Source organism: Chiloscyllium punctatum, chromosome 30 (genome assembly GCF_047496795.1).
Source record: "Chiloscyllium punctatum isolate Juve2018m chromosome 30, sChiPun1.3, whole genome shotgun sequence".
Lineage (NCBI taxonomy): Eukaryota > Metazoa > Chordata > Chondrichthyes > Orectolobiformes > Hemiscylliidae > Chiloscyllium > Chiloscyllium punctatum.
In genome coordinates, this window is record NC_092768.1 from 28,550,647 (window position 1) to 28,576,628 (window position 25,982).

Genomic DNA, 25,982 nt, shown 5'->3' on the forward strand with positions numbered 1-25,982 from the left:
GAGTATCCACAATATTTCACAAACTTCCAGTATAGACGCAAGATCTTTATTCGTTGCTCTTTCCTCGTGAACAAAGGCACGTATGTACAAACAGTAGCTCGCAGTTATCACCAGTAATGTCTGAAGTTCAATATTTTGATTCTCTACACTTCATAATGGGTTGCACATTTCTAGATAGTGGATTTTTGTTTAAATCCCCCCAAAATAAAAATGAAATCAAGGTTAGAAGCAAACTGTTCCAGTGGTACACACTGGTTGTGGTACACACTGGAAAAAATTGAGTCTCTTATTCGCGCACCCATAAAAGAATGCACCTGATTTTTGCATCTGTGAGCATAAATTAAAAGGCATCAAACTGAGCAAAAAGCATCAGTTGTTTCAATTATGGGTGTGTTTTGCTCTGAGCTCAAATTTCCAAACTTTACTGCATTTGCATGATCCAGTTGGCTTCGGAACATGGAAAAGTGTCTTGTTTCAGGAACAGCAAAAGAAAGTGGACACGAAGGAAAATCGAAATCTTTCACCTAACCAGTACATCTTTGGATTTGGATATGGGGAGGGGAGGGTGGGGTGGGGTGAGAATGGGGAGAGGGATAGGTGGAGGTGAGGTATGAAAGCAGCCAAAATTTTACTGAATATGGCAGAGTGGCCTCAAAATGGCTGCCTGCTGGTCCTATGGCACTGTATATGATGTGTGTTGAGAGCAGTCAAATTAATTGTCAGTGAACAAGATAATTGTGATGTCCGATGCTCCATAAGGGGGCAAACCAATAGCATATGCAGAGGAGACAGTTCAGGAGTTGTACCCTCGTAGTCCTGATTTCCAAGGTCCTGAAGATTGGAAATTGTAACTCAAGATATCTCACAAGGCTCTGCAGGAAAAGGAGAAACCTAATTACTGCAATGTCAAAACGATAACTATATAGGATGAAACTCATTTTCAATAATTGTTTTTTTGTTCATTCATGGGATGTGGGTGTTGGTGGCTGGGCCAGCATTTGTTACCCATTCAGAATTGCCCAGAGGGCAGATGAGCATCAATCACATCCAGTGGATCTGGCGTCACATGTAGGCCAAATCAGGTAAGGATTGCAGTTTCCTTTCCTGAAGGCCATTAGTGAGTCAGATTGGTATTTCTGACAATTGACAATGGTTTCATGGTCATAGAGATGTACAGCACAGAAACAGACCCTTTGGTCCAACTCATCCATGCCAATCAGATATCCTAACCTAATCTCATCCCATTTGCCAGCCCTTGGCCCACACCCCTCTTAAACCCTTCCTATTCATATACCCATCCAGATGCCTTTTAAATGTTGTAATTGTACCAGCTTCCACCACTTCCTCTGGCAGCTCATTCCATACACGCACAACCTCTATGTGAAACACTTGCCCTTTGGGTCCCTTTTATATCTTTCCCCCCTCATCTAAACCTATTTCCTCTAATTCTGGATTCTCCACCCCAGGGAAAAGACTTTGTCTATTTATCCTATCCATGCCCTCATAATTTTGTAAACCTCTATAAGGTCACCCCTCAGCCTCCGACACTCCAGGGAAAGCAGCCCCAGTCTGTTTAACCTCTCCCTCGAGCTCAAATCCTCCAGCACTGGCAACATCCTTGTAAATCTTGACTGAACCCATTCAAGTTTCAAACATCCTTCCGATGGGAAGGAGACCAGAATTGCACACAATATTCCAGAGTCCTTCCGCAAGTACGTCTGTCCCAAAGCACTGCTAATAGGGAAATGGGTTAAGTCCACCAACATATTTTGCTCATCGTTAGACTTGTAATTCCAGATTTTTATTGTATTTGCATTCGACCATCTGCCATGGCAGGATTCAAACCAGATGCCCAAAACATTTCCTGGCTCTCTGGATTAGCAGTCCCATGTCTAGGCTATCACACCCATGGTACTTGTCTTCAACTTAATCTACTGACCTTCCTACACTCCCAGCCAACCCTTCTCATCTTGTTTTGAAGGTTCTGACCTCACCCTGTCATTTCCATGGGCAGTTGACACACAAGTGGCTCTGTGATAATCTAGCGTTGACACATTCAAAATCCTACTGGTCTGGTCCTGTCTTTAATGATGTGATGTCTGTGCATTGGACTTAACGCAGGGATGGATCCCTTCTGATCATGTAACACGCCAGATGTTTCCCCCTGATGGATGTGCACAGTGGCCCAACGGCTATTCCTGTCTCAGGTTAAAAGTTCACGCCCCATTCCAGAGATTTGGCTGCCAGCTCCAACTGTTAGAGGTTGCTGTCTTCCGGACACAATGTTAGACTGAACAACCAAGTACACATAAAATATCCCATAACATAATTTGAAGAACGTATGCAGAATTTTCCTTTTCTGTCAAGAAAAATGGGTTACCATTGACCAGAAACGCAACTGGACTCAACACAAACACAGTGGCTACAAGAGCCGGTCAGAGACTAGGGACACTGCCATGAGTAACTCACCTCCTGACACCCCATAGTCTATCCACCAATCTACTTAGCACAAGTCAGGAGTGTGATGGAATACTCTCCATTTGCCTGGATGGGTGCAGCTCCAACAACACCATCAAGAAGCTTGACACCATCTAGGACAAAGCAGCCTGTTTGATTGGCACCATATCTACAAACATTCAATCCCTCCACCAGCAGTGTGTACTATCTACAAGATGCACTGGAGCAATTCACCAAAGATCCTTAATACTTTTCAAACCCATGACCACTTCCATCCAGAAGGACAGAGCAGCAGGTACTTGGGAACACCACCACCTGTAAGTTCCCCTCCAAGCCACGCACCATCCTGACTTGGAAATATAACGCCGTTCCTTCACAGTCGTTGGGTCAAATCCCTCCCTACCGGCATTGTGGGTCAACCCACAGCAAATGGACTGTAGTGATTCAAGAAGGCAGCTCACCACCACTTTCTCAAGGGAAAATAGGGATGGGCTATCAATGCTGGCCAGCCAGTGATGCCCAAATCCCACAAATGAATTTTAAAAATTACGCCTCATGCAATATTGCTGGAACAGATTACCTGGTCATTGCATAAATTGATTGTCGCTTTACCTACATTACAACAGCGGCTACACTTCAGACATTTTTCAACTGATGAAGCACCTAAGAACTTAAGAAATAGGAGTAGGTGTGAGTCACGTGGCTCCTTAAGCCTTCTCCACCATCTGATAAGATTATGGTTGTGAGCTGATTGCAGCTGATACTCTACTTTTCAGCCTGCTTCCCCTCCCTGGCGTTTCCTGTCTGAATGTATTGAATGACCCATATTTGTTAACCTGACATATTTCTTTTAAATTCATTCACAGAATGTGGCCATTGATGGCAGGGCCAGCGCTTATTGTCCAACCCTAGTTGTCCAGAGAACACAGGGTGGCACATAAGCTAGACCAAGTAAAGACTGATCTTCCTATTCTAAACATTATTGAACCAGATGGGTTTTTCTGAAAAGCAACAGTGCTTTGATAGTCAACTTTACAGCCTTAATTCCAGATTTGTTCCGAATTCCGATTTCACATCTGCCATGGGTCCTCCAATCATCATCTGGGTCTCTGGATTAGTAGTCTAGTTATGATTGACAAGTTCATCGCCTCCGTTGCTCACTGTGGAAGAGGATTTCTAAGGTGAGGATTCCTAAATTACTTCGCATCTCGGTCATAGAGGGATACTCTTATTTTGTAACTCTGCCCCACTAATTCTCAATTCTTTGCATGAAAGGAAACATTCAGCATCTACTCTATAAAGAATCCGATTTGATTCGTTAAGACCACCTCTTATTCTCTAAACCCCAGTAATTATTGGTAAAATCTGCTCAACTTCTTTTTATGCAATGATGTCTTCAAGTCAGAAATCAGCATAGTGAACCTTCTCTGACCTGCCTCACCAAGGCAAATATGGGCTCAGCAGTTAGCACTGCAGTCTCACAGCACCAGGGACCCGGATTCGATTCCAGCCTCGGGTGACTGTCTGTGTGAAGTTTGCACATTCTCTGTGTCTGGATGGGTTTGCTCCGGGTGCTCTGGTTTCCTCCCACAATCCAAAGATGTGCAGGTCAGGTGAATTGGCCTTGCTAAATTGTTCGTAGTGTTAAGTGCATTAGTCAGAGGGAAATGGGTCTGGGCAGGTTACTCTTCGAAGGGTCGGTGTGGATTTGTTGGGCCAAAGGGCCTGTTTCCACACTGTAGGGAATCTAATCTCATGTCCCCTTTAAGTGTGGAGACCATAACTATACACAGTTTGCCTCACAGTTGTTCAAAGATTTGCCTACTTTTATACTCCATCTTCCTTTCAATAAAGGTCAACATTTAGTTTGCCTTCCCCATTATTTGCTGTATCTCATGCAAGCATTTTGTGCTTGCACATAAAGGACCTTATGATACATTCTCTATTTGAATGATATACTGCTTTCCTATTTCAGCCAAAGCAGACAAGTTCAAGTTTCCACGTTACTCTTCATGTAACTTTTTCTGGGCCACACTTAACCTATCTACTTTTTGTTTTGCTGATTCTTTATGTTATCCTCACAACCTGCTTTGTTGTCAACAAGCTACTGTACGATCTGTCTCTTCGTCCAAGTTATTAATATGGATTGTGAATGGCTGAGATTCCAGCAGTGATCTCTGGCAGATCTCTAAAAACCCATTTATCCTGTTTCTCTAGTTAGCCAATCCTTGATCCGTGCTGATATATTACCTCTAAAACTATGAGCTCTTGATTTATGTTGGCACCTTTTATGTGGAACCTTGTCAAATGCCATTTGGCAATCCAAATATGTTAATTTTTTGTTAGTTTTCCTTTGTCAACTGGTTTGTCAACTGGTTTGTTACATGCTCAGAACTGCTAAACCTGTCAAACTGGTATGATCTGAGGCAGTAGAAGTTCTTTCTTTTACCAACTAGCACTATTTTATTTAATTAAACAATTGAATAATATGTTCAATTTTCTGTTCTTACAAACCCAGCATCTTTCGGACATAGAGCAAGAGAGGACTTGCGAAAGGCAATGCCTTCAGTTACTAACCTTGGGCCTGTTCCAGAACAAAAATGGCAGTCAAGTTCATGCACTTGGCACGGTGTTCAAACTTCAGGCGGGCAAAGTCAGTTAAGGCTGGAGATCTGCCTGTATTGAGAGAAAAGAGGAGAGTCGAGAAGATGGTGGGAGGAAGAAGAGAGAAGGAGACACTTGAATTACATGGCCCGTGTGTATTAATAATTTGACAACAATCAATGAATACAATCTCTCCCATCCTCCTGACAACCCTGATACCAATTGCATGTTGGAGTTCTATAGACCAGTGCATTATCACCAGATATCTGGCATGAATGGAGACTTGTGGTAGGATCTATCAGTCTGGACCAGGAGGCCCGGTTCCAGTCCTACCTGCCTTGGAGGTGTTTCATACCCATGTCCAAACAGGTTGGTTAAAAGAACTTTTCAAGCATCCTTTACATTGCCTTCAAATTGATTACATAATTGATGCTCTTGGCGTAATGATAATATTCCTATCGCTTGGCCAGAAAGCCGCATTCAAGTCCTCCTTACTTCAGAGATGTGTCATAACATGTCTGAGCAGATTGCTTAAAAAATTATTATAACTAGCAGAAGCCCTGGATTTTTAATACACCCTTTTACCATGCACGCATAGAAGAGAGCCATTCAATCAATTATGTCTGTACCAGCTCATTACAGAGCTGTCCAAGAGTCTCACATCTCTTCTGATCTTTCCTCTGCAAAGATTTCCCCTTTAAATGTGTTTGAGTGAATCCATATTAAGTGCAAAAAGACATGCCAGGAGCAGCACCAGGCATACCTCAACATGCGATACCTCATGACGTTACAACACAACTGCTTGCATGGTGAACACTGGTAACTGCATCCATTAGCAGAGTTAAACAATCTCTCAACCAATGGATTTAAAGCTCTGCTGTTCTTCTTCATCTAGTCTTGGTCAGTAATGGACATGCTATAATAGGAGGAGCAATCTTCAAAAATATCCCATCGTCAATGGTATGGGAGCCCAGCATATCGATGCAAAAGGCAGTACAGATGCATTTGCACTTAGCACCCACTGAATGTGTCATGTCGATGATCCATCTCAGCCTCCTCTTGAGGTCTGCAGTATCAGAAATGCCTCAGTGAAAATGAGGACTGCAGATGCTGGAAAGCAGAGTCAAGAGTGTGGTGCTGGAAAAGCACGGCAGGTCAGGCAGCATCCGAGGAGCAGGAGGGTCAACCTTTTGGGCAAAAGGCCTTCATTAGGAATGTACCAAACCAGTCTAATCAGCATCGAGAGAGGTTTATGACCCCTCTGAAAAAAAAAACCAAGGACACAGTATTCTTGAGAAAAGGACAGCTTTTAGAAAAAAGGGACCAGCTTTGTGACACCTTGTGAACCATCAATACCAAAAGATGGCTTCATTTTTAAAACCTTTCAAAGACCCGGTTAGTAACCTAAACAAACATATAACTATACTAACTATAAACATGCAAACATACATAACCACATGCAAATTCAAGCCGTGGCATAACCACCATTGAACATCTCCATATCTCATTTGAGCCTCAATAATGCATTGACAAACACGTTTTCGTGACTTGCCACATGCACAATTGTCAAACAACAGGCTGCATCTAAACAGTCTGGTATCTTTGTCCTTATATTTTTCCATTAATGTCAATGGGATATGATCAGTGTATACGATTGTGTCAGATGCATTGCTGGTAATATAGACACTGAAATGTTGCAATGCCACTACCAAGCTTAATGTCTCTTTCTCCACCGTTGAATATTTCTGTTGGTGAACGTTCAACTTCCTGGAAAAATACCCGATGGGTCTTTCTAGCCCCTCATCATCCTCCTGCAGGAACACCGCACTGACACCGACATCACTTGCTTCAATAGCCACCTTGAAAGACTTTGTGTAATGCGGTGTGGCTAAGACCGAGCAGTGGTTAACACAGCCTTCAGGTTGTCAAATGCCTTTTGACAGTCCGCTGTCCACTGAAACTTCTTGCCCTTTCTTAACAATTCAGTGAGTGGAGTGGCCTTACTGCTAAAGTTCGGCACAAACTGTCAGTAAAATTTACTCAATCCCAGGAACCGTAGTACTGCTTTTTTCACCAATGGTGTGGGAATTTCATGAATTACTTTTGTTTTCGCATCCTGTGGGGCTATCTGTCTATGTCCAATAACATGGCCCAGGAAGTTGACTTGGGCTTTGGGAAATCCACTTTTATCCAGGTTTACCACCAAGCCTGCCTTCCAAAGCCAATCAAACAAGTCCGGTAAATGCTGTAAGTGTTCCTTCCATGAGTGACTAAAAATCATCCGGTCATCAACAACATAATTGGGTAATCCAGCAATGACCTTATTAGTCAGTCTCTGAAATGTGGCTGGAGTGCTTTTTTACACCAAATGGCATGACTTTGAACTGATGTCATCCATTTGGCATTACAGCTCTATTTAATTGTTCTCTAAAATTTGACACATAATCCAAATGGGTGGTCTCTGAATTTTGATTTATTAATTTCTCCTTCATCAATTTTAACGGCCCCCTTATTTCAAATGGACTGAATTTGGTCGATTCTTTTGGTACATCTTCTGATCGCAAAAAGTACAAACGGAACTCCCTTATCCCAATCATCTGGATAATCCTGACCATAAGCTCTCCACATGGTCTTTAGTGTTTGGTGCCATCTGTCTAGCGCCCCCTGCGATTCTAGATGGTACACAGTCGATTTGAATTGCTTTATCCCCAAATTATCCAAAACCTCTTTGAATAGTTTGGATGTGAAGTTTGATCCTTGATCTAACTGGATCTCTATGGGTAGTCCGTATCTGATTTTTAAAAATTAAATAATTCTTCTACAAACCTTTTAGCGGTGATGTTGCTTAATGAGATTGCCTGTAGAAATCTACACATTTATTGTTATTTATTTATTGTTATTAAATACTTATTCCCACATTTTGTTTGAGGTAGGGGATCTACGCAATCAATCAATCAATCTTGTGAAAGGTTCCTCAGATGCTGGAATAGGTATTAAAGGTGCAGGTTTTATTACTGCCTGTGGTTTTCCAAATAGCTGACATGTATGACACGTCTGGCAAAATTCAACGACATCCTTTAATAGTCCCAGCCAGTAAAAATGTCTTTGTATTTTAGCTGGTGTTTTCCTTACCCCAAATGACCTCCAAGTGGTAGCTCACACATCACTTGCAGCACCTCCTTTCTATACCCTACTGGCAAAACAATTTGATGAATGTCTGCCCATTTCTCATCTGCTTGAATGTGTGATGGTCTCCATTTCCTCATTAAGACATCATTTGTTAAGTAATAACACACAGGAATGCATTCACTCTCCTCTGTAAATGCCTTTTGATACAACTGTTTTAAGTTCTCATCTTGCTGCTGTAATTCGGTAAGTATAGCAGAGCCGAAGATACTTCCATGTTTATCTTGTTGCCCCATTCTGTCCCACTTACCTGATCAAAAGAAATCTTGAATGAAGCTATGTCAGCTTCCTTACCTGTGCCTTTTGATCTCTCCTGCTTCAGCTTGTGACTCTGTGATCTCGTGACCTCACAATCAGGGAAAATTCCTGAATAAAGATCCTTCATTTCTTCAGTTGCCTGCATCTCCACTGGCTTTTCAACTAGAGTAGGCAGCATGCCTACCGGTGTATCAGCTATGTCATTTACAAGGACAAATTGTATTCCTGGAGCTGAGAGTTTGCCCAGTACTCCTACCACAAATTCACCACTCTTCTCTGGACTCCCTAGCCTCACTTTACATAATTGAGCACTTCTTGTCTCACCTTGAATTTCTGTTACCAGTACCCTTTCTGGCATACCCTCAGAGATACATGTCTCCTCATCCTTCAGCATCACAGTCTGAGAGGATCCTATGTCTTTTAATATTGTAACTTCTTTACCTGCTCTTCCTGGCCTATGTGAATAAACTTTACCCTTGCATGTATATTTTTAAGCAAATCTGGCACTTCCTCCTTAATCAATCTCTAATTGTCTTGTACACTGTAAGGCAGTTGTCTAACTTCCCTTGTGCTTTTTGTTACTAGTCCGACAAAACTCCCAGGATCGTCCGGTTTCCCACATCTGACTTTCTCCTAGGCCACCAACACTGTGATTTTGTGTGGCCCACTTTATAACAATGAAAACACCAGAGCTTCTTAACTTCTTTGTCCCCCTCAAGGGTTTCTTTTTTAACTCTGTAGTAAATTATCCTTATGATCTTCACTGAAATCTACCTTTCCCTTTCAATGTGAAGGTTTCTCTTTGCCCCAGCTTCCATCCCTCATGGACTGAAATTTGAATCTGGAAGTCAAACCGTGTTTTATGGACCAGTTCAAAATCATCAGCCACTTCAGCTGCTAACCTTGCTGTTTTAGTTCTCTGCTCTTCCACATGAGTTTGTGTTCCTTCAGCAAATGAATTTTGTGAATTCCTTCAAAATAATCTATGGGCATCACAGGTTTGCTCGATTTTTAAAGCTCTTAGCTATCGATCGAAATTATCCTGTTTGATCCTTTCAAACTCAATGTAGGTTTGACCTGGGTCCTTCCTTAGATTCCTGAAACGTTATCCATCGGCTTCTGGTACAAGCTCATTTGCACTAATATGGCTTTCTCCACCTCCTCATACTCCCCAGATACCTCCTCTGATGGGGATGCAAATACCTCACTGGCCCTACCTACAAGTTCCGTTTGGATCAACAAAGTCCACATTGCTACTGGCCACTGCATTTGTTTAGCCACCCTTTCAAATGAGATGAAAAAGTCTTCCACATCCTTGTCATCAAATTTAAGCAACATTTGAACATATGGGTGCATGGAATGCAATGCCAGCAGTGGTAGTAGAGTCAAGGACATTAGGGACACTTAAGCGACTGCTGGACAAGCACAAGGACGGCAGTAAATTGAAGGGTGTGTAGGTTAGGTTGATCTTAGATTAAGATAAATGCTTGGCACAACATCATGGGCCAAAGGGCCTGTACCATTCTATGCTCCTCAACCAAGCTGTGGGTGTAAGCTTAATCCAATTTAAACACTATGTTTCCCAGTTTAGTCTTAATTTTTCTTCATTTTTGTAAAGACTTGATAGAACAAAGAATTTCTCCTTCAAGCATCCATATACTTAAATCTCAGTGACTTCTTTTCCATTGTTAAAAACCTTAGCAACTTCAGTTCTGACATTTCTCGATTGATCCCTCACCCCACCCACCCCAGTCTCCTCAATCATTTTTTGTGTCAAGTTCCATATATTCAACAGCCTCTAGTTGAAGAAATACTTTCAGATTTCAGCCCAAAAGGGGCTGGCTGTAAAGTTAAGGTATATAAGTTAACTTATTTGCTCTACGAATTCACTATACCTCCCTGTTCGCCTTTTCAATTAGATCATCTATTCATCTCTTATCAGTGAAATGCAAGCCGTAGTCTTTGAAGCCAACTGTTGAAATATTAAAAGACCTAAATGAGGAGGGAAACTCTGAGATGGAAAAAGACTCTTGGCCTAAGCAGCCCACACTTCATTTATCCTCAGGTTTGTCACTGCGTGTGTCTCTTACCGTAAAGCATCAGCCTTCGGAACCTCTCTGATCCTTTATCTTGTGATTCCAGAAGCACAATATAATCGTCACTGTCGTTCACGAAGATCTCCGTCTTCTGATAAGGCCGGCCTCAAATGAGGAGACAAATGGAAAAGATCTGTAAGAATCAAACTGGAACCAATCTAGGGTTTTGACAAGTGTGGAGGCTCTTTCATTGATCTTGTCTAAACCGGCTGCCCTGCACAATCCCAAAGAGGGAAAGGATAGACCCACTGACCCACCCGGTCCAAGAAGGGTTCAGGACACTGTCTGACTCACTGTCCCACCAAGTGGTAACGACATTGACCGTTGTTTGGATGTGGTGAGCTGAGATTCTTTGCCATTTTCATGATTTGCCAGCAGGGGTCTCAAATTCACTACCCTATCCCAACCTCGAGGAGGAAAGGACAGTTTCTGATGCACTGTCCTATCCGATTGCAGACAGCAAAAGGAGAATGGTTGGCCCACTGCACCACTAAATCCCAGAAGAGGGAAAGGACAATATCTGATGGATTGCACCACCCAGTGCCTGGGGGAGTTAAAGCCACTAAATATTCATTGGAGGCAGTCATTTGCTTGCATGACACTTTCACAGCATGAATGGTGCTTGCAACTCCCGACTCTAGGTATGACGTTTTTTCCACGTCTTGCTACACATGGGGATAGACTGCTTCTGACCTGAACACAGAATCACTGCAGTGTAGTCAGGCTTTTTACCATGGCTAGCCTGCGCACTGCTTGAAACTATGGGGCAATGTTTTTTCAAGCATAGTCAATCCACCCAACCTGCACACCTTCGGACTGTGGGAGGAAGCCCACCCAGACACGGGGAGAACATGCAAACTCCACACGGAAGTCACCCAAGGCCTGGGTTCCTAGCGCTGTGAGGCAGCAGTGCTAACCACTGAGTCATCCCAAATATCCGAGGAGTTGTGAATGGTACTGAACACTCAATCACCAATGGACTTCCCTCCTGCCAGCTTTATAATCGAAGAAAGGTTATTAATGAAGCTGCTGAAGATGATTGGACCTAGGACACAATCACGAGGAGTTCCTGTGGTGCTGGCCTAGGGCTGAGATAATTAGCTTCCAATAATAACCACCACTGGCTCTAAACATCCTATGTGCATTCTATAACAGTACATTAAGCATGAGAGATTGTATAAGCTAGTTTTATGTCACAAATATAAAATGTTAAGGGTGTCCACTGGTGGATTTAATATGGGCGATGGTCTGTTGCTATTATGGAGAGGGGTTAGGAAATACTTATTCATGTAAAGGGTAATAGATTTTAGAAACACTTCTTTAAAAAAAAGTTAGTTCACTTAGACTGTACCTGCCAAACAACCCCACAATCCCTGACACTTAGAGGGACAAGGGCAGCAGATAAATGAGAATACGACTCCCTGCAAGTTCCCTTCGAAACTACACCACTATCCTAACCTGGAAATGAATCACCGTTCCTTCTCTTAGTCAAAATCCTGGAACTACTTTCCTAACAGTACTATGGATATTTGTGTATCTCAGGGTCTGCAGTGGTTCAAAGAGGCGGCTCAGAACACTTCCTCCAGGGCAATCAGGGATGGGAAATAAATGCTGGCCCAGATTCTCTTGAACAACTGTTTAGTAAATAATGTCGAATTGGTAATTTATAGGTTTGTGCAAAGACACAGATTAAGGAATTTGGACCCATAATCATAATCAATGATGGAACAGATTCAAGGAGCTAAATAGCTTCCTCTTGTCTCTGAGTAGAATGTTCCCATGTATTTAAGAGAGTAACACAGCACTAATATTGAGAACTGTATATGAACAAAGCTTTTGCCTGTATAAATCTATGTTCTGTCTATGGCAATGTATCTGCAACTTTTTTTTATTCACTCATGGGATGTGGGCATTGCTGACTGGCCAGCATTTATTGCCCATCTCTAGTTGCCCTTGAGAAGGTGGTCGTGGTGAGCTGCCTTCTTGAACCACTGCAGTAGGTTAACCCACAGTAGGTTAACCCACAGTGCCCTCAGGGTGGGAGTTACAGGATTTTGACCCAGCAACAGGGAAGGAGTAGCGATATGTTTCCGAATCAGGAGGTGAGTGGCTTAGAGGGGAACTTGTAGGTGATAGTTTTTCCATGCATCTGTTGGCCTTGTCCTTTTAGATGGAAGTGATCGTAAGTTTGGAAGGTGCTGCCTGAAGATCTTTGGTGAGTTTCTGCTGTGCATCTTGTAGATAGCATACACTGCTGCTACTGAGTGTTGGTGGTGGACAGAGTGGATGTTTATGGATGTGGTGCCTCTCAAGCAGGCTGTTTTGTCATGGATGGTGTCAAACTTCTTGAGTGTTGCTGGAGCTGCACCCATCCAGGCAAGTGGGGAGTATTCCATCACACTTGTGCCTTTGAAATGGTGGACAAATTTGAGGAGCTAGGAGGTGAGTACTTGCCGCAATATTCCAAATCTCTGATCTGCTCTTTTAGACCACTGTGTTTATGTGGCGAGTCCAGTTGGGTTTCTGGTCAATGGTAACAATAAGGATATTGATGGTGGGGAATTCAGTGATGGGAACACCATTAAATGTCAAGGAATGGCGATTGGATTCTCTCTTATTAGAGTTGGTCATTACTGGCATTTGTATGACATGAATGTTATTCAATATGAAGAGAAGGTTTGAGCTGTGAAGACACTGGTGGAGTTTCCTTTGTTGTATGCTTACTTTCCAGGATCATCTCTTGCGTCTTGTTGTTGATGTGATAGATCCACTGTCGAGACAAACACTTCATTGACCTACGAAGCAACATTAAAACATCATATTCTGTTAATTATGATCTGTTAACACGCTGTTACCTCGCTCTTGCTCCTCGTCTATTGACAATGCTGAGACTCATTCTCTCCTCTCTACCAAAGGCAATAATCACTCTCTTTCCTCAGTTAATAACCTGATCACTATCTGCCCCCATTCTCGGGATGAGGGGTTTCAGTTATTGAAATTATTCAAAGCTGAATTTGATTTTTTTTATGTAGATAAAGGATATGGGGAACTGAAGAGTAGGTGGAACTGGGACTACAACCCGATCAGCTATGATCAGATTGAATGTTGGAAGAGGCTCAAAGAGCCAAATGGCCTATTACTGGTTCTCAATCCCATGCCCTATGTTCCTTCATCAAAGACCATGATCTCTCTCTCTCTCTGTTGTCCTCGGCTGAAGACACTTTTCTTTCTTTCCTGCACGGAAGATAATGTTTACTCTTTCTCACATCGATGGAGATTACCAAAGCCAATTATACAGGAGGACAGAGTAATCAGTTACATTCTCCTGACTACATATGAACAAGGAATGTAGTCTTGTTTGAGTCTCCTCCGCCATTCAATAAGATCATGTCTGAACTGATTTTAACCTCAAATCAACATTCCTGCATATCCCAGATAATCAATAAACTATCTACCTCTAAAAATATTTAAAGATCCTGCACACACTCCTTTTGAGAGAGGGAACTTTTTTCATCATCTCTGTCTTACATGGGTGAATTCTTGTTTTAAGCTACAACCCCTAATTCAAGATTCTGACACAAACGGAAGTATCCCTTCCATATCTAACTGGTCCAGTCCTCCTAAGTGAAACCCCCTCATCCCTAGAATCAGCCCAATGAGCCTTCTCAGAGCTACTCCCACTGCAACTGTCTCCCTTCTTAATTAAGTGACCAGAACTGGACACAGTACTCAAAGTTCAGACTCACCAATGCCACTTGAAGTTGTAGCAGGATTTCCTACAATATCTTTATACTTAATTCCTCTTACAATAAAAGCCAACATTCCATTTGCCATAATAAGGACCTTTATCAATAAAGGAAGATGAAGGTAATGTCTTTGCAGTTGCTCTTTAGTTCATCTGTAAAGAACCTTTAAAAACTTGTGAACAGAATTCAATGAAACTTGGAACACAGAAAGGACCAGACTCAAGGAAGATTGATTTGTTTTTGTTTTTAAAAAGGTGATTCATTGACATTGGGAATTAGGGGGAAATGCTTATTTTGTTAAAGGACACGGTTGTTTTAGAATGTTATGGATTGTTTCCGCTTCCGCGCTCGGATTTGTCCTAAGTGTCAAAACGTGAGTAGAGTTTTCAGGGTAGGTTGTTGGATTTGGATTTGCCAGAGCCTTCCCAATTGAGATGGAGGCGCGTAATGATTTTTTTTTCCCCCCCCTCTCTCAGCATTCTAGTCACGGAACCTCACTCGATCAGTTAAAAGCCTAACATTGAGAGGTACGCCTGCCCAGATGAGCAGTGAGGTACGCACTGGCTGAGACGGATCTCTCCTTGGAGGAGCAGCTTCTGCTCTGCCTCCATGGGTGTGAGCTGGAAGATGTGGCTGTCCATGGCCCTGAACTTGAGCAGTGAGGCATCCGAGTCCGCTGCCATCATGATGAAGTACCATTTGCCGGAATACTGCAGGAGGAAAACGACAAAGGAAAACGCCGTCAGGAAAAAGGTCGGTGGTGATTGTAGGAAAATTAGTCTTGGCAACAAACAAAACTCACTAGGTATGACAAAATATCTCCAACCTCAGTTTGTTTGGTCCAACAGTTTCCTCTTGCTATCTATGCCTCACCCTCACAGACTGGCTTTCTATTAATTCCTTCCTGGTATACTCATCTAGGTTACCCCTAGATGTTTGCAACCATTACTTATCTCAACTATCCCTTGTGGTAGGGATTTCCACATTCTCAGCATGCTCTGGGTGAAGATATTTCTTCCGAATTCCCTGTTGGATTTATGTGTGCTCCCTTATCTTTACGGTCCTCTCATTCTTGTCACTCCCTACTCCCCACTCCTCGACCTCCTCAAACTTGCCCTCATAAAGTTAAAACACTCTTCTTAGATTACTCCCAACCTTCTTTCTTCTGGAGAAAAGAGTGCCGCCCTTTCCTGGGAAGAAGAATCCCTGGGTTGCAGTGTCATTCTATTAAATTCCACATGCATGTCCTCCAATGTCTCTGTCTGAGCCGGGATTCAAGGCCTTTAACAGAGGAGGGCAGGAATTTCAGATGAATGTTTGGCTAGATAAGTTGTTAAACTCTAAGGCAGCTACTTCAACAACAACAAAAAAAACATAAATGAGAAACACAGAAATGCCATAAAAATATAGGCCTGGAATTTTCATGGCAAACATAAGCAATGTCAAACTAGGGTGAAAGAAATATTCCTATGTCCTAATTTATTCCAGCACATAATCTGTGGCCAAGCATCTGTTACTCTACCAATCAACTATCTACCTACTTGATTAGCTTCCAGCCAATAGGTCATTGCTGGATATTGCTATGAGAAGGTAAGAGTGAGGAGTTCTTGTGGTGCTGTGGTAGTGTCCATATCTCTGGTTCATTAGTCCTGGATTCAAGTTCCACTTTAGAAGAACAGATTGATTAGAAAGTTGAAGAGATGTGATCCAAATTGTAGGTGGACAAACAGGTTGAGAGCAGAATATTTCAACCGGGAACTATGCATTGCACTTGCTATTTTTTACAGGATGAACTGCTAAAAGCCCAGTTCAGTTGTCCCTGTACAGCAACAGAGATGATTAGCAAGGTGAATTATCTGTGTGATACCCCAGGTGATTAGCCGGCTGTGTCACATCCACAGTACCACAGCCCAATGGACGATACACAAGCAAAGGTCTGCCGGGCAGTAAAGGACAGTGGAAGGTGAAAAGGATCGGGAAGATAAAGCAGCAAGAGGCCCGGACAATTCTCAAATTGAAACTACTACTGTTTGGTTAGTGAACACAACTATTAGAGAGACTAGACACTGTGCTGCCATATTAAGATGTGGTTAAAAATCACCCAACACCAGGTTATAGTCCAACAGGTTTATTTAGAAGTACAATGCTATGTGCTTCCCACCTCAAGTTTGTACCAAATTTCAGCACTACGGTTACTCCATTGTCAGACTTGTTACAGAAGAAAACTGAGCTGCTATGTTCAGGGGAGTGGCAAGCACCGTTTGAGAAGTTGAAAGCCAGCTTAGTATATTAACTGGTGTGAGCTGCCCCAAATTTCACAAAGTTTCAATGAGATCTATCCTCATCTTTCTAAACTCCAACACATACAGACTTGGAGTTCTCAACCACTCCTTATATGACAAGCCCTTCATATCTGGGTCATTCTTATAAACCTCCTCTGGGTCCCCTCCACATCCTTCCTTCGATAAGGGGCCCAAAACTGCTCACAATTTTTCAAATGCAGTCTGACCAGAGCCTGAGACAATCTCAGCAATACATCTCAGCTCTGATATTCTAACCCTCTTGAAATGTACGCTAATATTGCATTTGTTTGCCTACATGTTAACCTGAGGAGAATCCTGAACTAGGAATCATAAGACCTTTTGTGATTCAGACTTCTGAAGCCTCTATTTTTCCTACCAAAGTGCATAACCTCACACTTTGCCACATTGTATTCCATCTGCCACTTCTTTGCCAGCTTTCCTAGCATTTCAATGTCCTTCTGCAACTTGCTGACCTCCTCGACACTACCTGTCCCTCCACCTATCTTTGTGTCATCTGCAAACTTAGCAACAATGCCTTCAGTTCCTGCATCCAGATTGTTGATGTATAATGTAAATAATTGTGATCCCAAAACTGACCCCTGCAGTGCTCCACTGGTCACCAGCTGCCTTCCTGAAAATGACTCCTACAACCCTACTCTCTGCCTTCTGCCAGTTAGCTAATCCTTTATCCATGTCAGTGACCTTATAGAGGTTTGTAAAATTATGAGGGGCATGGATAGGATAAATAGCAAAATCTTTTCCCTGGGGTGGGGGAGTCCAGAACTAGAGGGCATAGGTTTAGGGTGAGAGGGGAAAGATATAAAAGAGACCTAAGAGGCAGCTTTTTCACTCAGAGGGTGGTACGTGTATGGAATGAGCTGCCAGAGGAAGTGGTGGAGGCTGGTACAATTGCAACATTTAAGAGGCATTTGGATGGGTATATGAATAGAAAGGATTTGGAGGGATATGGGCCGGGTGCTGGCAGGTGGGACTAGATTGGGTTGGGATAGCTGGTCGGCATGGACGAGTTGGACCGAAGGGTCTGCTTCCGTGCTGTACATCTTTCTGACTCGATGACTCTATACCCCTAACACCATGAGCTCTTGTCTTTTTTAGCAGCACCCTGTGTGGCACCTTATCAAAGGCCTCCCCAAAATCCAAATAGATCACGTCCACTGGCTCTCCTCAGTCCAACTTGCTTGTTACCTTCTCAAAAGATTTTAACAGACTTGTCAGGCATGACTTCACCTTGACAAAGCCATGCTGACGCAGCCCTATTTTACCAAGCAATTCTAAGTAGTCCGCAATCTCATCCTTAATAATATTCCTAAACCTTGTCAACAACTGAGGTCAGGCTAACTGACCTATAGTTTTCCATTTTCTGTCTCACTGCCTTTTTAAATAGGGGTGCTACATTAGTCATTTTCATGTCATTTGGGACCCTTCTTGACTCCAGTGATTCCTGAAAGATCACCACCAATGCCTCCACAATCTAGCATTGTTGTGAATTACCTGAACACCAAGATGGACAAAAAAACACCACACTGCTCCTTGAAAATGGAGTAACAGGTAGACAGTGTGATGGAGAATGCTTTTGGTATGCATTCTTTCATAGGTCAGAGTATCGAGTATAGGCGTTGGGATGTTTTGATGCAGCTTAACAATACATTGGTAAGGTCACATTTGGAGAACTGAGTGCAGTTCTGGTCACTCTTTCGAAAGGATATTATTAAACTAGAAAGAGTGCAGAAAAGACTTACTAGGATGCTGCTTGACTAGAAGGTTTGAGTTACATGGAGAGGTTGGACAGCCTGGGACCTTTTACCTGGAGTGTAGGAGACTGGCGGGTGACCTTATAGAGGTCTGCCGAATCATGACAGGCACAGATGAGGCAGACAGCAGCTTTTCCTCATGGTAGGGGAGTCTAAAACTAGAGGGCATAGGGTTAAGGTGAGAGGGGAGAGATACAAAAGGGGCGGGCAATGCTTTCAAACAGGGTGGTGTCTCAAATGAACTGCCAGAGGTAATGGGGGAGGTGAGTACAATTTTGTCATTGAAGATACATTTAGACAGATACATGAATTGGATTGGTATGGTGGGATATGTACCAAACACAGGCAAATGGGACTATTTTACATTGTGAAAACTGAGTGGCAGGGACAAGTTGGGCCAAGGAGCCTGTTTCCACGCTGTAAACTTCAATGACTCGATTAGTTGGACTGAAAGAGTGAATGATTGCACACGTGTTCCTTATTTTGTATCTTCCCTTATAATTTGACACCTTGCAAATGAAACCTCTAAGTTAGGTTTTGTTTCTTTCAAGGGTGAAAGTATGAAAAAGAGATGTTATCCAAATATTATTTTAAACATGTGGACCCAAATAAATATGTATTTTACACTCTTAAACTAAAGGTGCTTTACTAAGGAAAGGCACTGGGTACAATAGCAACAATCCTGCATCTGTAAGGGAGTTCACATGGTATCGTGCAGCCTGGAGAACTTCCAGAGAGATGACCCATGGACCAGTTTGTGAGCAGGATCAACCTTTCTGAGTGTTACAGGACTATCTGAGACCTACCTGCAAAGTGACAACTCAATATTCCCTCTCTCCAATCTTTGCAAATCCTCTCAGCAAAGTAAGAGAGTTGAAAATTCACTGATAGCCATCTTTACCACTCAGAGAGAGTTCCTGAAGCGAATCTTCTTGGAATCTATACCATTGCCTGAAGCAAAGACCTTCTAAAACTGTTCTAGGAAAACATGCTTGAGGCAGCAGCTTGGGTGCATGCAGAATGAGTTCAGGATCAGAACAATATTCAGGGTATTCCATGACACAACCTTTTTCCCTGAGTTTTTGTTAATATTAATTCATGGGATGAGGACATCACTGGCGAGGCCAGCATTTATTGTCTGTCCCTGATTGCCCAGAGAACATTGCTGTGGGTCTGGAATCACATGTCAGCCAGACCACATAGGATGGCAGTTTCCTTCCCTGAAGGACGTTTATGAACCAGATGAGCTTTTCCTGACAATTGATGATGAATTTATGGACATCGTTGGACTCTTAATTCCAGATTTTAATTAAATTCAAATTCTACCGTGATGGGGTTTGAACCCCCAAGTTCATGTAATGCTACCTGGATCTCTAGATTAACAATCCACAGTAACACCACTGGGCTGTCGTTTAACAATGACTTCACCTGGGTACTTTAAAGTTAAAATCTTAGAGGAGAAAGTGAGGACTGCAGATGCTGGAGATCAGTTGCTGGAAAAGCGCAGCAGGTCAGGCAGCATCCAAGGAACAGGAGAATCGACGTTTCGGGCATAAGCCCTTCTTCACCGAAATTCTCCTGTTCCTTGGACGCTGCCTGACCTGCTGCGCTTTTCCAGCAACACATTTTCAGCTACTTTAAAGTTAACACTGGCTAGAGTTTGCATTGTTCATTTTCCTTAAATGTATGTCTGTGTGATGGTTATTCTTAAAAAGTAGGTATTATTTGCATAATCTAAACTATTAGCCAGCAATATTTGTATTTTATTTAAGTAGGTTTGCTTTTGGTAATAAGCTAGTTATTTGTTTTTTACTAAAGAAACCTGGCTGACTTGCTCCTCATACTGAACCCAACACAGTCTGAGAACTACATAATTGTCGAAGACACTGAGTTGACTAAAACTTGGAAACCATTTTGGCTGATACAGGAGTGGGAATAGAAAGCGAAACATGCCACCTTGGTTGTGGCTATTTGTAGGACACAAATCTAGGAGTGTAGATACATCAGTCCTTGAAGTGGGCAAGGACAAATTTAGAAGACAGATTCTTCAAAGTGGGATCCTTGGCTTTATGAACAGAAGTGGTAGTTGTGGACCTTATAAAATCCCTGGAGTCATATTTGGGATCACAGCCAATGTACATGAACTCTATTTAAGTACCATTTACTCTTTACCGCCACAACCGCGCCATATTGTGGCAACAAAACATTTTTCACTGTATCTCTCGCAATTTTTGTGACAATAAATCATTCGTTCATTGAAATACCAAAGCAAAGCAGTCATTCAAATTTTGTATAAATTAGGCACCCATTATGACTATTCTGACAAATTCTGGACATTGCATTTTCAGAAGAATGTGGAAATATTAGAGAGGGTTCAGATCAAATTTCACAATCAACGTCTTGGGGAATAACCATTGACCAAAAAACTGGAGCAGTTGTATGAACATCGTGGTCTCAGGATCAGATCAGAGACAAGGAATCCTGCAGCAAGTAATTCACCTCTTGACTCCCCAAATCCTGCCCACTATCTATAAGCCACAAGCCAGGACAGAATGTGATAGAATACTCTCCACTCCTGGATAAATGCAGCACCAACAACACTCAAGAACAAAAACAGGACAAAACACCAACTTGATTGGCACCACGTCCACAAATCTTCATTCCCTCCACATCACCAACACACAGTGACAGGGGTATGTAGAATCTACAAGATGTACTGCAAAAATTTACAAGGACTCCTTCAGCAGCGCCTTCTAAACTGATGATCACTTCCATCAAAAAGGACACAGAGTGGCAGATACGTGAGGAGACCACTCACCACCCTGAGCTAGAAATATATCGATTGTTTTTTTCAATCTGACTAGACCAAACTACTGTTTGAGGTCAAACAACTGTTTGGGTATCCCTAGACAAAATACATTGCAGTGGTTTAGGAAGACAGTTCACCAACCATTCTCAAGGGCAACTAGGGACAGGGCGATAGCCATCCAGCCAGCGAAGTGACATACCATGAATAACTAAATAAAGCTACCACAATGACACTGGACATGAAGAACACCAGTTGTGTGGAGAGAAAAGGAAAAATGGGAGTGTTCTCCTTAAAACAGAGGGAGGTACTGTGAGATTTAAAATCTAAATCACAGAAGATTTTTCATAGCGGAAGTAACAGAAACTGTATCCATTGGCAAAAGGACTGGTAACTCGCGGACACAGATCTAAGCCAATTGGCAAAGTAAGCAGAGGGGAAAATATTTAATGCAGTGGTGTGTTACAATATAGATTTTACTCACCTCACATAGTGCTAGAAGCAGATTCAATAACAGCCAAAAGGAAATTGGAACAATACTTGAGAGATAGTAATTGGCAGGGATTTGGGAAACTAGCAGATGAGAAGACTAGATGGACAGATCTTTCTTTGAGCTGCACAGCCACAATCACCTTTACATTATTCAAAAGATAATCATCTGAGCCCCTTGATTAAATTCCAGTCTGTGACTCACTCCCAGTTATCCATTATTCTATATATAAACCATTTGAACCCTCGACTAGATTCCAGTCTGTATCACACACACACACACACAGACCCTCGAGTTGTCAAAGGTCCATCTAACAAACCATCTATGATGTTATTTTGCTAGATGATAAAAAGGCATGCTGCAACTGTTGATAGCAACTCCCCCTCTATTTATAAGTAACTTATTGGATCGCTTTCTGTAATCAGCAGCTTAGAACCAGAGGTCACACCACACTGTTGAAGACTTTGGAAGGTCATTCTGATCTGATCATAGGCTACACCAGTATCTCCTATTCCAAATATAGTCAGTAATTGGATGGTAAAACTAGGAAAATACATGCTTGAATCCTAATTCTGTATTCCAGGTACAGCATTGAAAAATATAATTTGAAGATTTAATGAAACTTCCCCTGGCCCTCCCGATAAGAAAAGTCTATCCTGCATTTATATATTGCCTGACATGACCTGAGAATATACCAGAGAGCTGCACAGTCAATGATTGCAGTGTTTAATGAAAAACAAAACACAGCAGAACACCTGAGGACTGCAAACTGTAACCCGGTACATCTGACAGTACAGCACTCCCTCGGTACTGCACTGGAATGTAAGCCTTGATTTCCCAGTGCATCCTGTCTTGAGTGGGGACCCTCTGACTCAGAGGGGACAAATACCAGGGGAATGTAAAGCTCGGTCCCTTTGCCAACACACACCCTCCGTGACCTAACAGATGGGCCAGATGGCTCTTTATCCGACACAACATGGTCAACGCTTATCTCTCAATCAAGAAGTAGACTGGCCTTTGTCATCCTACCATCACAAAATGAAGCCTTTCGGCCCATCATTCCTGCACCAGCTCTTCAAAGGAGCATCACCAAATAATCATCCAAAGGCCTCATGAATACCTCCAACATTGTTGCTTTCTGCAGAGTGGGACCTGGCCAATGCATTTCCTGCGATTATTACAGTTGGTCTCCCTCCTATCGGAAAGATGTTGTGAAACTTAAAAGGGTTCAGAAAAGATGTACAAGGATGTTGCCAGGGTTGGAGGATTTGAGCTACACGGAGAGGCTCAACAGGCTGGGGCTGTTTTCCCTGGAGTGTGGGAGGCTGAACATCTCTATGACTGCACTCCGAAGCCAAAGCACCCTACTGGCTGTTACTTAGGCTGTGACCTACCGAGAACGTGCAAGTGGCTACACAAATGCAGCTTTTGTTTCTGTCTTTCACTTCACCTCCACTGTCCAGACCAATCTCCATTGGTTCCTGATCAAGGGTTTATGTCCAAAATGTGGATTTAGTGGTCCTGCCTAAGGAGCAGGAATTCCCTCTCTCTGTCTCTCCTTTATGCTATTTCTTAGAACCTACCCCTCAGATCCCAGTCCTGATACTCATGTGGCTGGTGTCTGCTTTTTATGAATGTCCAACAACCTCTCCCCCTCAGGCGCCACATAAACATACAAAGTAGGAGAACGAGTCGGCCGTTCGTCCCATCGAACCCAGTTTCAAGGATCATGGCTTTCAACACCACTCTCCCTCTCTCTCTACACATCCCTTGAAACCTTCAGCCTCTGGAAATCTTATCTACTCCTTTCTCCAACACATTGACCCCTCCAAGGGAGGAGGGGGTGGTGTTGGTAGAGAAATCTGCAGGATATTGCCCCCTCCTGTCACTCGGAAGTGGCTCCTTTCCTGAGAACCAAGACAATTGGAAAAGCCCATTCATTCATTTCAGTCCCGTCCAAATGCAAGTTTCTGTCACCGTTACAAAATGCCCCGACTTGCCCAGGTTCAATCCCTACAAAAACAAAACAAAAGAACTGCAGGTGCCGGAAATCAGAAACAAGAACAGAAGTTGCTGGAAAAGCTCAGCATCTGTGGAGAGAAATCAGAGTTGATGTTTCGGATAAAGTGACCCTCCCACAGAACTGATGGTAGCTAGGAAAATGTAGGTTTAAATGCAGCAGACAGAGTGGGGGTGAGCGACTAAGGAGTAAACGAGAGGTGGGATAAAGCTCAAAGAGAGAGACAGCAGTTGGACAGCCAAAGGACTGGATAATGATCTGGCAGGAGGGTGAATAGCTACTAATGGGAAACAAAACCAGAAATTGCTGGAAAAGCTCAGCATCTGTGCAGAGAAATCAGTGTTAATTTTTCGGGTCCATTGAAGCTTCCTTAGAATGGGGACTACTAACGGGGACTGTTAGTGGTGAGCAATGGGCTGGCCATGGTAATAGCAGTTAAAAGGTGTGGTGCTGGAAAAGCACGGCTGATCAACATTGACTCTCCTGCTCCTTGGATGCTGCCTGACCTGCTGTGCTTTTCCAGAACCGCACTTTCTGACTCTGAGTCTCCAGCATCTGTGGTCCTTACTTTCTCCCTGTAGGTAATAGCAGACTGTGTGATAACAGCAGATCCTGGAGAGTCAGAGTCGAAAAGCGTGGTGCTGGAAAAGCATAGCAGGTCAGGCAACTTCCCAGGAGCAGGAGAGTCGACATTTCAGGCATAAGACCTTCATCAGGAATGTACATATTTATATGTGATAACAAGGCCTGGTGTGTGTGTGTGTGTGTGTGTGTGTGTGTGTGTGTGTGTGTGTGTGTGTGTGTGTGTGTGTGTGTGTGTGTGTGTGTGTGTGTGTATTGGGGCAGGAGGTGGGGGTTGGGGTAAGGACATGGGAGAAGCTAAAGCGTTGGAGTTATTGAACTCAACATTGAGTCCAGAAGGCTACAGGGTACCCAGGCAGAAAACCAACTTCAGAAACCGCCGTTTCCCCAAGTGCCAGTCAGTTCTGAGGAAGGGGCACTCAACCCCGGAACGTTAACTCTGACTTCTTCTCCTCAGATGCTGCCAGAGATTCTCCGGCAATTTGTACTTCCTGCCCCTGCTCTGACCAGGGGGTCGAGATGGGGAGCAGGTTTGCACGGTTTGCCCGCGCTGATAGTGTCCCGAGTGCATGAGGGTACACAGACCTTGCAACTGCAGGCAGAGACATCACACCGTCCCTGCCTCAGCCACTTGTGCAACCCAGAGAGCTTACCAAATCCTTGGGTCAAAAGAGTCAATGCGTGGGCGAGGTGGTGACCTCTGGGAGATAGTGAAGGGGGTGGGGGGAGGGGGGGGTGGAGGTGGTGGGAGTCTCTGCCCGCTGGAAATGAACGGGGAAGGAGGGCACCCCCCAGCTCTATCCCGGCTGCTATCACCTCGATGTGGTACCTGCTTTAGCAAAGATATGTGGTTCCACTCTTCCCTCGTTTTTTTTTCACCAAATAGACTATTTTTTTCACCAAATAGACTATTTTTTTTCCATCTCTCCCCTCTCACTGACTCCCATCATTTCCACCTTCCCCCCTCCCCCCCCCCTCCCCCGAGTGTGGATCTTTATTTTCTCCCCCCTCCCCCCCCCCAGGAAGATCTTCCCTCTGTCCATTCTCTGATGTTCAGACCTGTCCCACTAAATGATAGCCTTACCCCCACTCCCCCAACACCACCACCTCCCAACCACCCTTGACCATCTCTCCCCGACTGCTTTCTCCCCTGCCCCCCCCCCTCCCCTGAGAGGGTGGGCTGGGGTCCCAGACGGTGGCTGCGACATGGAGCTGGTCAAATGCGGAGGGCATCACCCATGCACCCTCTCTTTTCCAACCCGTGACAGACTCAGCCCCGCTCTGTGGGTGACTCCCGAGCAACCCCAGAGGGAGAAGTGTCAGGGATCCCAACCTCCCCCCCCGCCCTTCCCAGCTCTCCATCCCCCACACCACCCCTGGCACCCCATCACTGTCAGACTTCATTGTTTTCCCCCCACTTTCTTACCTGGGTCTTGTTAAGGCTTCCAGCAGCCACCTTATCATCATATTCACAATTCCAAAGGAGCTGCAGGGTGAGTCCGGAAAGGTATATCATCCACGACCACAGCCTCTGATACATGACTGCAAAACCCAGAGAGAGGGAGAGAGAGAGAGAGACTGGGGAGGAAGACCCTTTCCAAAGTTAGAGTTGCTGTTTGTGCCTGATTCCCAGAAGTAGAGCCTTGACAGATCCAAGTGGAC

At 43.5% G+C, this 25,982-nt stretch overlaps 1 protein-coding gene and 1 long non-coding RNA gene across 2 annotated transcripts; one reads left to right on the forward strand and one right to left on the reverse strand.

Annotated features, from left to right (window-relative positions):
- Positions 1 to 32: 32 nt before the first annotated feature.
- LOC140455357 (apolipoprotein M-like) lies at positions 33 to 25,982 on the reverse strand. Its single transcript, XM_072550146.1, has 6 exons — positions 25,747 to 25,982; positions 14,909 to 15,057; positions 13,326 to 13,396; positions 10,596 to 10,706; positions 5,035 to 5,133; positions 33 to 872 (listed from the first exon to the last, which is right to left on the reverse strand). Exons 1-6 carry the CDS (start codon positions 25,858 to 25,860, stop codon positions 853 to 855), a joined length of 564 nt encoding a protein of 187 aa, XP_072406247.1. The 5' UTR covers positions 25,861 to 25,982; the 3' UTR covers positions 33 to 852.
- LOC140455358 (uncharacterized) lies at positions 2,998 to 14,974 on the forward strand. The gene is made up of 3 exons (XR_011952824.1): positions 2,998 to 3,638; positions 4,976 to 5,430; positions 14,824 to 14,974. It is a non-coding gene; the product is annotated as an uncharacterized lncRNA (long non-coding RNA).